The sequence below is a fragment of the Tachypleus tridentatus genome, chromosome 7, assembly GCF_004210375.1.
Source record: "Tachypleus tridentatus isolate NWPU-2018 chromosome 7, ASM421037v1, whole genome shotgun sequence".
Lineage (NCBI taxonomy): Eukaryota > Metazoa > Arthropoda > Merostomata > Xiphosura > Limulidae > Tachypleus > Tachypleus tridentatus.
In genome coordinates, this window is record NC_134831.1 from 118,181,509 (window position 1) to 118,195,140 (window position 13,632).

The 13,632-nt window shown below is 34.0% G+C and overlaps 1 protein-coding gene across 1 annotated transcript in view; it reads right to left on the bottom strand.

Annotated features, from left to right (window-relative positions):
• LOC143256472 (collagen alpha-1(XV) chain-like) overlaps nucleotides 1–10,816 on the bottom strand; it is a gene marked incomplete at its 5' end in the record, with an annotated part of 52,049 nt that extends 41,233 nt beyond the window's left edge. The window contains 3 exon segments of the mRNA XM_076513756.1: nucleotides 3,190–3,311; nucleotides 4,621–5,296; nucleotides 10,558–10,816. Of these exon segments, the coding sequence (XP_076369871.1) occupies nucleotides 3,190–3,311; nucleotides 4,621–4,685 (187 nt within the window).
• Between the last annotated feature and the right edge of the window lie 2,816 nt (nucleotides 10,817–13,632).

A 13,632-nucleotide genomic window follows, 5' to 3' on the forward strand; every position in this document is an offset into this window, starting at 1 on the left:
ACTCTTCACCAGTACTTTGAACCATCTTGTGTTTTAATAGTTTCAGACAATGACTCTTCACCAGATAGACGTTCTAAATGTCTTATTTTCTAGTGGTTGGAAGACAACTGGTCTCCAGAAGCTAACAATTGAATCTTCAAATGTAGAAAACAAACAGAATAATTGAAGGAAACATTTCACTAAGTTCACCCACATTGATCTTTTACTTATGGTTTCAATCACGTAATTTCTTCATCGTATTTTCAAGATGGCTGGTATGGGTATTAGCACTTTAATGAAAATAAAGTAAAGAACAACGTTTTGGCCCTCTTAGAATACATTTTAACTTCAAATGGGTTTCTCATCATCACGAATACTTTCTCCCTTGTAAAGATCCGTTTATTTTTTACAACCCTCAAACATAATATTTCTTATACAATCTTCTAAATACAGTTATTTTTAACAAATCCCATAAAAATTAACTCTTTTTACAGGTTTCTACAGACAGCTCTTGTTTTACAACCTTCTGAAGACAACCCTTGCTTTGTTTCAGGTAAACATTGTACAGTTTTGGATGAACTATCTGCCTGTTTCTAGAGTGGAACAAAATTTCGGTATAGAAGCTGAAAACCTCGGCTTAGTTTAAAAATATGTGGGAGACTTCGTTTAAATATTGTATTTATTCTAAACTCCTCCAGATATAGTCACTGTTTAACAACCTTTAAAAATGTTTTATTTTAGAATATTTTTATAAATAAGATATTTACAAACGGTACCTAGAATATTGCTCCATAATGACGCATAAAAACTTGATTTTATGTAAAAAAGAAATGTTGAGTTTTTCTCTCACATTATTACATATATATGTATTTATTTATTTACTTCAGAGACAAACTTAATGGGAGCCTAATTTCTCACATTTTCACTGGCTTACTTAAGAAGTGTTGGTTTAAAAATGTTTTCTGATATGTTGGTAAAAATAAAGTTTATTTTATTACAACACTTTGAAGACAAACAAAAGGTTAAGTCACTTGTCAGGTCATGGCACAATTTGCAGAAACGAAACGAAGCTCAGAAAACGACACCTCAAGCTGTAATGTATAAATAATAAGATTATAATTACAGGGTTTGATATAAACCTAGGCCTGGCATGACCAAGCGCGTGAGGCGTGCGACTCGTAATCCGAGGGTCGCGGGTTCGCGCCCGCGTCGCGCTAAACATGCTCGCCCTCCCAGCCGTGGGGGTGTATAATGTGACGGTCAATCCCACTATTCGTTGGTAAAAGAGTAGCCCAAGAGTTGGCGATGGGTGGTGATGACTAGCTGCCTTCCCTCTAGTCTTACACTGCAAAATTAGGGACGGCTAGCACAGATAGCCTTCGAGTAGCTTTGTGCGAAATTCCCAAACAAACAAAATCCCAAATTGATATAAACCGTAAAATAGGCACTTTGAACAACGTTTCCAAACAGGAAATCTGAAACGTGAGCAGATGAGCGTGTTAGTTACCGATACTATGGCAACTGACAAAATAACTCCACAGAAACGCTGTGTACTAAAGTTCATATTACAAAGAACTAGTGTAAGTTTAGAATTCGAAATTGTTACTTGCACAAACATTTTGTTCTCTTTATGCCCCCAACCCCCATAAATAACTCTGGAGACTCATAACGTTATAAATATTGCTTCGAAACCCGTAGCGGGCACAGATAGCCTATTGTTAACAAACAAACACGTTCTCGTTTTGAATCCAAAACATGGTCACATCAGAGTGTGATCGTACTGTTTGTTTTTTACGAAAGTGTAACGTCAAAATAATCAAAACTTGATATTTAGTTTGGACACGTGCACCCTTAATAAAAGTAGATATTATGTCCGTGTACAAATATGATGGGTAAAAACAAGTATAGGTTTTAATTATCGAGTTTTGTTTCTCAGTTGGTGTTTGTGTTGAGTGAAAGGTCCGACATGGCCAGGTGGATAAAGAAATATGAGGTTAAAAGTCAGGAAACCAGAGAAGAAAATGAAAGGAAAAGATACATAGAAGGATGGACAAAATATATATTCGCAATGAAATGACACTCGACCAGAAAGAACCATACTGGGTCATAAATCAAACATCAGTTCTTCATCATACCCAGCCCGGCATGCTCAAGCGTGTTAAGGCGTTCGACTCGTAATCTGAGGATCGCGAGTTCGAATCCTCGTCGCACCAAACATGCTCGCCCTTTCAGTAGTGGGGACGTTATGATATGACGGTCAATCCCACTATTCGTTGGTAAAAGAGTAGCTCAAGAGTTGGCGGTGGGTGATGATAACTAGCTGCCTTCCCTCTAGTCTTACACTGCTAAATTAGGGACGGCTAGCGAAGATAGCCCTAGTGTGCCTTTGCAAGAAATTCAAAATAAACCAAACTGTTGAGTAACAAAATAACATTATAGTAATTATAAAAATCAAGAGATCATTACATGGAAAGAGGATATGAAAATTATTTTCTACAATTTTAACGATTTATGCAAATTATTCTGGGTAAAATAAATGTTATTGCTTTTAAGACAGAAAATGTAAAAAAAAAACATTTGTTTTCACTGAAAGATTGAAACTAAAGATACTATGTTAAAAAATATTTTTCTTGTATTAAATATGTCGGTCATTTCTAACCATCGCAATAGTAAAAATATATGATTCATGTATTCATTGACGTATTTGGCTTAACAAGTATTCTCTTCATTGGTTTATTGTATTTATAAAAAAAAAAGAAAAATGCAGTATGCTCACTTTTAATTTTAATACATAATTCGTCTTAAATCATGATTATATTGTAATTAAATTTAGCTTGTTACTCTTGTTAAGCATCTGCAGCCATCTGTAAAAGTATTGTTTTTTAACCTCATATATTTGCGATAAAATGACGGATTCGCTTTCGGTAGTTTGGTTCACAAGTTTCACTGGAAAAAAAGGCTTACTTCGTGATAACAGTTTCATACTTCTCAAGGTGTAATATATTAGTTTCAGGTAATTCTGGTTGGTTACTGTTGTTGATATATATTGTAGCGCAAACTATGAGTTTGTTCTGCGCTGTAACTTCAATTTTCAAACTATATTTCGAAATTAAGAGAATGAATATGGAATATTTTTAGAAGAATGCAAAAGAAATATAAAACATTAAATAAAAACCGATAACATTACTGGAAATACAAAAAACACGTTACCTATATAATTAGCATCAAAGTGATGACGTTTAGTTTCATTAAAAAGCAACAGTTCGTCTCGGAGGAAGTCCAAGCTTGACGCCTTCACCACCAGGATCACAGCGGACAACGCAAACATGTATCTAAAACATACGAAAAGAAATATGAGTTAAATATTCAAAGTGAAGCCAGATGTTGTTAAGGGATTAAGCTACTAGAATGTGAATCCGCGGGTTTATGGCTCGCGTCCCTTAACTGCAAAATTGCTCTTCGTACTTTGGAGTTGTGGGAGCGAAGGACATCAAAATTTACTATTTGGTTTAGTTTGGTTTGTTTTGTAAAACTAGAAGGAAGATAGCTAGTTATCACCACCTACTGCCAACTCTTGGGCTAATTTTTTTCCAACGAATAGTGGGATTGACTGTGACATTAATAACGCCCTGACGGCTGTAAGGACGAGTATGTTTGGTGTGACGGGGATTCGGACCCGCGACCCTCGGATTACGAGTCGAATGCCTTAACCAACTAGCCATTCCTGATCTATTAGGCCTACAACATTCAACCATGTAAGTAAATGACTAAATGCGTCTCTTATTTCATAGACAGAGACTGCCGTATGAGTTACCGAGTGAAACACATAATAATATTTAAAATAAGACAACCCTTCATCATGTAGTTTCTGGATCTGGTTTGTTTTCCTAATTTATTGCCAATGTCACTTTCTTTAATCCGGTATAGAAGGAATCCAGTTGTTTGTCTTACGTGCTTAACTTCGTTAGGAATATTAGCATAAAGTATCTGCACTCCACTGCAGGGTTCAAAGGTCCCCTCATGATTCACAGAAGCCCTAATGTACCGACCAAGCTTTTCCATTAGCTCCAGTTACATCTACAGCTGCCAAAACAGGGATCTAATATTTCAACCACAGCGCCCCAGGGATGTTCACAAGGCCAGGAACACCAAATCTTATACCGGGTTTGGAGACCCTGAAATCTTACTGCCTACGTGAGATTTCCCCTCCCCCCCCCACTTTGTAAGATGGCTATACCACATAAATAAGTTAATCCCCAGGCAACACTGAATTTGGTCATCATCCCTTCAAACCTGTTGACAGAGTTTGAAGACAAAGAAACTCAAAAATATATACACATTGGTGTTCACGAAAAAATCAAAACTAAAGATACCAAAGGTTCACTGATCAGAAGCATGTATGTCCTGTCTCCCAAAGCTGCGTCAAGATAAGATGGAGAGAGTTTCTTTCAAAGAAGCTAGTTTTCCTGAATCTTAACACTACCGAAAACATGAATTATTGGCTCTCTGCTGCTTAAATATAAACAATATCTAATACCAGCAGAAACAATTAGGAAACAGACTTGACGTTTCTAACGAACTTTTTAACTTCTGTAAAATATATATCTCTCTCTTTTTAATTAATTAATAAAAAAGACTCACCTATAAGACGACCTCATCATGACAGGTCCTAAATGTTTAATCTCTATCAACTTCACTAGTGCCATTCAATTATGGAATTAGGTGCGGACAGTCTTCGAAAACTTCAGCCTAAATTATAAAACTTTCAAAATATCGAATACTGGCAAGAGGCTTCAAGATGCTTGTCAACTGGCACAAGTATTGTCAGTTCCTTGATGTAAATCAAAATAAACTTTCGGATACGTAACTTTAGATAAGAACTTTCACGATAAAACAACAACAACTATTTATTTATCGGTGAAACTTACGAATTACAAGCCATTCATCATTTTAAGACGAAGCTCTTTAGCCACTAGTTGAAACTCAGACAGCTGAAACAAATGTTACAAACCAAGTCACACCTTCTGAAGACTCATTTCGACTGAAGCACTGTCTAGTAAAGGACTCGGCTAGTTAACCTACTCACGTTAAAATAACATGTTCACTCAGTTGGTCAGACACTCTGGCACCGCTGATAGGACAGTTTCATTCGCCCTCGCGCCGTTAGAGTATAAGCTGTTGAGTTTTGAGATGTGGAACTAAAGGGCCAGCATCTCGTCTGTCACTCTCTTCCTCTTTAACACCTCTTTACTCACTATCTGACAGGAAAAGTTACTCACTTTCGTTTCTAGCCAACTGTGTAAAGTCATTCACTGAACTGTTCAAATTAAAATAATGTTCTACAGTTTAACGTTCTGTTATTGATCTGTCATTCATAAACATTCGTCCATAATAACAAATGTTTTCATTAAATTGTTACCTACAAGTTCCATTTTACTCACTAATAACAAATGTTTTCATTAAATTGTTACCAACAATTTCCACTTTAGTCCATAATAACAATGAGTTTTCATTAATATCTTACCTACAAGTTCCACTTTAGTCCATAATAACAAATTTTTTCATCAGTATCTTACTTACAAGTTCCAGTTTAGTCCATAATAACAAGTGTTTTCATTAGTACCTTACTTACAAGTTCCACTTTAGTCCATAACAAAAAATTTTTTTCATTAAATTGTTACCTACAAGTTCCACTTTAGTCCATAATAACAAATATTTTCATTAAATTGTTACCTACAAGTTCCACTTTAGTCCATAATAACAAATATTTTCATTAAAGTGTTACCAACAAGTTCCACTTTAGTCCATAATAACAAATGTTTTCATTAATATCTTACCTACAAGTTCCACTTTAGTCCATAATAACAAATTTTTTCATCAGTATCTTACTTACAAGTTCCAGTTTAGTCAATAATAACAACTGTTTTCATTAGTACCTTACTTACAAGTTCCACTTTAGTCCATAACAAAAAATGTTTTCATTAAATTGTTACCTACAAGTTCCACTTTAGTCCATAATAACAAATATTTTCATTAAAGTGTTACCTAAAAGTTCCACTTTAGTCCATAATAACAAATATTTTCATTAAAGTGTTACCTACAAGTTCCACTTTAGTCCATAATAACAAATATTTTCATTAAAGTGTTACCTACAAGTTCCACTTTAGTCCATAATAACAAATGTTTTCATTAAATTGTTACCTACAAGTTCCATTTTACTCACTAATAACAAATGTTTTCATTAAATTGTTACCAACAATTTCCACTTTAGTCCATAATAACAATGAGTTTTCATTAATATCTTACCTACAAGTTCCACTTTAGTCCATAATAACAAATTTTTCATCAGTATCTTACTTACAAGTTCCAGTTTAGTCCATAATAACAAGTGTTTTCATTAGTACCTTACTTACAAGTTCCACTTTAGTCCATAATAACAAGTGTTTTCATTAGTACCTTACCAACAAGTTCCACTTTAGTCCATAATAACAAATGTTTTCATTAATATCTTACCTACAAGTTCCACTTTAGTCCATAATAACAAATCTTTTCATCAGTATCTTACTTACAAGTTCCAGGTTAGTCCATAATAACAAGTGTTTTCATTAGTACCTTACTTACAAGTTCCACTTTAGTCCATAATAACAAATGTTTTCATTAAATTGTTACCTACAAGTTCCACTTTAGTCCATAATAACAAGTGTTTTCATTCATATCTTACTTACAAGTTCCACTTTAGTCCATAATAACAAATGTTTTCATTAATTGTTACCTACAAGTTCCACGTTAGTCCATAATAACAAGTGTTTTTATTAGTATCTTAGTTACAAGTTCCACTTGAGTCCATAATAACAAATGTTTACACTAAATTGTTACCTTCAAGTTCCATTTTACTCACTAATAACAAATGTTTTCATTAAATTGTTACCTACAAATTCCACTTTAGTCCATAATAACAATGTGTTTTCATGAATATCTCACCTACAAGTTCCACTTTAGTCCATAATAACATGTGTTTTCATTAGTATCTTACTTACAAGTTCCACTTTAGTCCATAATAACAAGTGTTTTCATTAATATCTTACTTACAAGTTCACCTTGAGTCCATAATAACAAGTCTTTTCATTAATATCTTATTTACAATTTCGACCTTAGTCCATCATAACAAATATTTTCATTAAATTGTTACCGACAAGTTCCACTTTAGTCCATAATAAAAATGTTTTCATTAAATTGTTTCCTACATGTTCCACTTTAGTCCATAATAACAAGTGTTTTCATTAAATTGTTTCCTACATGTTCCACTTTAGTCCATAATAACAAGTGTTTTCATTAAATTGTTACCTACATGTTCCACTTTAGTCCATAATAACAAGTGTTTTCATTAATATCTTACCTACAAGTTCCATTTTTGTACATAATAACACGTTTTTATTGTGGAAAATTTGTAGAATGGACGGCAACTGCCTGTTGTGTAGACACAAATGTTGAGGACGACTTCGAAATGTCGTCCTCTACACTTCCACTTTAATCCGTAATAACAAGTTTTTAATTAATTTGTTACCCACAAGTTCCACTGTAGTCTATAATAACAAGTATTCTCATTAATTTGTTACCTACAAGTTCCACTGTAGTCTATAATAACAAGTATTCTCATAAATTTATTACCCACAAGTTCCACTGTAGTCTATAATAACAATTTTTCATGAAATAGTTCGTGTGCTAATAGATCACGTTTTCGTTCAGCTATTGCTAAGAAAAAACAAGTTTATTCATATGAGAAAAATTTAACATATTTTTCAATAAAATTACTTTCTCAATGTATTATGTTGTATCTCTTGATTTTTTAATATCACGCAATACCACCAGAGGGCTCTCTGCGCTAGCCGTTCCTAATTTACCAGTGTAAGACAAGAGGTAAGACAGCTTGTCATCACCACCTCATGGGCTTCTCTTTTACCAACGAATAGTGTGATTGACTGTAACTATATAAAGCTCTTACGGTTGAAAGGACGAGCATGTTTGGAGTAACGGATAATAGAATCCGCAACCCTTAGATTACTCGTCGAGCGTCCAAAGCATTTGCCCATGCCAAACCTTGTTTACTGTCAGATGAATATGTTTTACATATATAATATATTTATATTCTCTGTACATTCTCTTGGCTCACAATCTTTGGAATATTGCACAGAAATCCCCGAATCAAAAATATTTTACCTTTCACCCATATAGATGTTACAATGTTGTTGTCAATACCACTATTCGTTAGTAAAACACACCCCAATAGATAGCGGTGGGCACTAATTGCTGGTTGACTCTCCTGTAATCAGCAGTTCAAATATGAGAAACTGCTTCAAATAAATTTAATAGTTTAACCATTAAAAAACAATTAAGAAATTCTGAATGGTGAATACCAAAAAAAAAAAAAAAAATAGTGTACTTCTTATTGGTTTAAAGGCCTGGCATGGCCAAGCGCGTAAGGCGTGCGACTCGTAATCCGAGGGTCGCGGGTTCGCGCCCGCGTCGCGCCAAACATGCTCGCCCTCCCAGCCGTAGGGGCGTTATAATTTTTCGGTCAATCCCACTATTCGTTGGTAAAAGAGTAGCTCAAGAGTTGGCGGTGGGTGGTAATGACTAGCTGCCTTCCCTCTAGTCTTACACTGCTAAATTAGGGACGGCTCGGTGCAGTGGGCTAACAATCTACTCAATTAAATACTTGTTGAAGAATCCGCAAGCGATTGTGGCCCTATGTTCCTAGATGGAATCTAATGGTGATAACTAACTAACTAAATTGTAGTTCAAATCAGTATACATTTTTCCGTACAAATTTTAAAATCTTACGACTAAAGGTGGGGCTGTAGTCTCCCAAATCCCCCCCTATTATTAACATCCTGCATGGTGTGGTCCTTCATTTAAGTTTTGTTTCGTTTGTTTCATTGTAAAGCTACACAATGAACTGTCTACGCTTTGTCCACCAAGATGATCGAATCTGAAGTTTAGCAAATAGTGACCAGAGCACTCATCTGTGGATAACGGAATCGAAACCCAACTTCGAACATGCTTGACCTTTCAAATGAAACCTTCGAGAATTTTAATTTATGGGTCCTGTTTCATTTATTACTTCCCACACTTGTCTCGCTCAATTGATTTCACTCTGTAACTATGAAGCAACTTGTATTAAGAATGTTAGTTCACACTGAACTGTGGCTGAATAAATTAATGAAAGATTATGTTTTAAAATTTAAACACTATTGTAAATATTAGAGTTTTGCGATTCGTGTTGTCAAAATTTATATATTGGAACGTGCGGTTAGTTAAACTATATTTATCGCGAGTTCATTAAATTTAGTCATTTACGTAGACTTGAGCTACTCTTTTTACCAACGAATAGTGGGATTTACTGTCACTTTATAACGAACCACGGCTGAAAGGGCGAGCGTGTTTGGTGTGACGAAGATACGAACCGGCGACCCTCGCATTTCGAGTCGAGTGCCTTAACGACCTGGCAATGCTGGGCCCTGGGAGTTTGTAAATTATGCGAATGAGATGAGAAACACATTGAAACGTATTATTTTAGCATAAATGTTTGTACAAAGATATCTACACACAAGTTACGTTGTGTTAAGTGAAGTGAGAGGTTGGTCGTACAACGTACAAAATAAACTTCTAAGTATATAAATCCTGTTTTCGTGAGTCGCTCAATGTGGAGTTGAGTTTTACGATAGTTTTGAAAAACACCTTTGTTCTTATTTTTACATTGAATAAAAACAGTTTAGTTTTCAAGACTTGAAATAAGCCTTTATTTTCAACTGCTTACATTTTCTAACACTAACTGAGACGCATGTCTTTTCTAACTATACAACATTTTCTTTTAAATTTTTACATTGTTTTTACATATTACAAATGACTACTGTTTACAAAGAATATTCACTGTATCTAATCTCCAAGAACAACAACAAACTGGTACTAAATCTGATTTTTTAAAACACCACTGTGTTATTAGCTAGTACGAATTAAAACGTGAGATATTCTGTACAAATCAAACCAAGATAAATTATCACAGATTTTCTTAATAAAAGATATTTTAGTTCTTTATAATTAAACATTAAATTTCTCAAACAGTAAAACACAGGTCGATTTGTTTTGTTTTCACAGCGCACATAATAATTTAAACATCCATTTGAAATTTAAGCAAAGCCGTATGATCGAGATATTTCTCGACTAATTATAATTAAAGATAGTTCTGGCCAGTTTTACAGTTTGTTTTTAATTGGAACTTACCAGAACGCTTGTTTTATTTAGAAGTATAAATGTACACGTTCAATACATTCGGTATGGTTCATTGCTTTTAGGCGTTATTTCAGTTACGATCAAAATTACAGACTATAGAGTTAACAAATTTCACTACTGAAAAGAAAATTTACAGACAATATAGTTTCAAAATCAGTACTTAACGTAGTGCTACATTTTATAGTTCCGGAAGCCCGCGAACATTTGTCAGACGTATGACGTCATTATAAAGGTAAAAACCTTAAACAAAACAAATATGTTCAGCATTAAGTACTTGAGAATACTTACATTAAAATCAAACTCAAGACACGTATGACAGCGAAAGAAATACCGCAACTCGACGCCCTCCAAATTAATCAGCGAGGCAAAACAGAATCGTGTACAATAATAAAATCACTAACATCAAAGCAGTTTTTAAAATCCCATACCTTTCTAAGTTACTAACTTTCTAACCGCAATATAACACTAACAACATTAATTTTTACAGTATCTTCCAAACCTCCTATACTGCCCACAAGAAAAGCTAATAAAGCGACCTCTAGTTAAGTGTTGGGTTGTAAAAGACATCTAATTACAAACGTAAAATGAATATTCTTTTTTACATACGTATTTTTAGTTTTTGAATAGTTTGGACTCAGATCTAATTTTGCTACCATGGCGCCAGCTAGTGCTCTCCGGCAGCAATACCAATACTTAGTTTTGCTTTCATCAAAATGTAGAGAAGATTCTATTTACAAATTATGTTGAAGGTTTCGAACTACGATTAAAAACGATGCATAAGACAATATATCAAACTATTTTCTGCCGGAACACTTTTTCGGTCCCTAATAATAACAAGTAAGTACATTTACTTAGTGAATCTAAAATAAAGACAAACATAAACTAATAATAACTGTCTACATTTCTACGTGGTTTGTTAAACATGACAAACTGCCTCCAAGCCTTCTCAAAAGCCCACCACTTTGTCTGTTTTTTTTAATTTCGCGCAAAGCTACTCGAGGGCTCTCTGCGCTAAGCCCACCAGTGCCGGAACACGTTTTCGGTCCCTAATTGTAATAAGTAAGTACACATACGTAGTGAATCTAAAATAAAAACAAAAATAAACGTCCACATTTTTAAGTGGTTTGACAAACTACCTCTAAGCTTTGTCAAGAGCCCACCAGTGCGCATGCTCGAGATGTAGGCATTTGCAGTATAAGTCTTCTGCAAGAATAAAACAAAAGTACAGAATAATTCAGTTGAAACAATAACAATAAATCATCTATGAATCGCCCCTTATCTAAGAAACTACATGGTTTAAAACACACAAAAAATTATGAAATCAGAAGATGTGTTAGATTTAGATATGCAAAATAAACAAAGACATTATAATTCCTCAAAACTTTAAAGGCAAAAAACCAACACGTGACGACTTGGGTAGAGTTTATTTGTTTGAGGTCAAGCACAATGGGCTATCTGTGCTATATTCACCGCGAGTATGGACACCTTGTTTCTAATATAATAAATCTGCAGCCTTACCGTTGTGGCTCTTAGGAGGATGTATGTTTGTTTGTTTTTTGAATTTCGCACAAAGCTACTCGAGAGCTATCTGTGCTAGCCGTCCCTAATTTAGCAGTGTAAGACTAGAGGGAAGGCAGCTAGTCATCACCACCCACCGCCAACTCTTGGGCTACTCTTTTACTAACGAATAGTGGGATTGATCGTACATTATAACGCCCCCACGGCTGAAAGGGCGAGCATGCTTGGCGCGACGGGGATGCGAACCCGCGACCCTCAGATTACGAGCCGCACGCCATGATGGATTGGTAAAAGTCCACAACCTTTCCATAATAGATAGAAGTATTTAATTAAGATCGTTTCACAACCTATTCAAAGGTAAGAAGCAAGACTTACGTATTTAATTAAAATAAATAAGTAAAAATAGAAAATAAATTTTTAAAAAAAGTTTTAATGCAGCTTTCCGATCCTTGTAATTCTTATTGTTTGATTATCTTAAGTTTTCAAAATTTACGTAACTTACTAGCTGGTTATTCGCAGGAAGGAGCAAGAATGAACATTTCTTACACTTTTTACTTCACAAAACAATTGCACGTATTATGATGTAAATTTGACATTGTAGTTCGACTAAATATTGTTAGTAATTTTTACTAAAACTGTAAATTTGTGTTTGAATTTAAACACATATAACACATTATTTTTAGTCTTAACTTACTCTTGAAAACCTGACCCCCTTACAGACATTCCCTCTCACCACGGTTCACTGACATTAATAATTAGCTACTTAGAAACCACAATACACTTTCAATGTTAAGTTTCAACCATATAATCATTGATTGGTCAATTCAGTATGACTAAACATTTTGTTTTTCTCAACAGATAAAATGAATTTACTTTCTGTAAATAATAATAATATCAGTAGCCTCAAAATATATTTATACCAATAAAAAACTCGTTTCTAACCTTTTAAATTCACCTATTTGGGTTTTAATTAAAAACGTTTGATTAATTTCGTCTAAAAGTTGCTCTTTTCTGTAAAACTGCTATTTAGACTTATAAATACACTCTCTAACAGATAGAAGTTGAGTATCTTACAACTCAATGTAATTTTCTTAAAATATGTGGGTTGGTGTTAACATATTTATCTCGATGGCTGAGAATATTGGCGCATAAACATATCCACAGCAAATTTCAATAAAGACATGCGAAAAAGGAAATATGGGTTTATTTTCTCAAGGGTTAACAGTTGCTTAGGAAATATAAAACTTTGCTTTGAATGAGCAGAAAATTCGAAAAAAAAAAAAAGAGAACAATTTCGTTGTTTACAGGCGAAACTCTTCCGAGCACTCAGAAACAAGTTCAATTTCTTCATACTTTATAAGAATTGCACGATACTACTGAATAAAAAAATAAATTCTAAATTATTTTAGAGTAAAAATTATCGAAATATATTTAGATTTATCATGTTTATCTAAAGTTAGAAATTTGATATGCAGGTAAGTAGTCGAGTCCGGAAACATTCTCACCCGTCGTGACAAATCTATTATAACAACACCCAAATTTTGTCTGTCTTGAAAATGTGCGCGCACCTTACTAACTAAATACGCATACACTTTATTTCAGCGGATGTAAATACACTGTAGTAAAAATTATGTACAACATATTAAAAGTTCATCAAAGTTTTTAAAAAGCTTTAACGTTAGGTCGTATAACAGCATTGTAAGTTTATATAGCGATAGTATTATTTACAACAAATGGTAATCCTAATTAAACTAAAAAAAAACGTACACAAGTTACCGCGTTACCTTTTTTTGAATATAAACCTACATGAAAAGAGCTTAACTAATGTTAGGCCCAAGGCAAGTG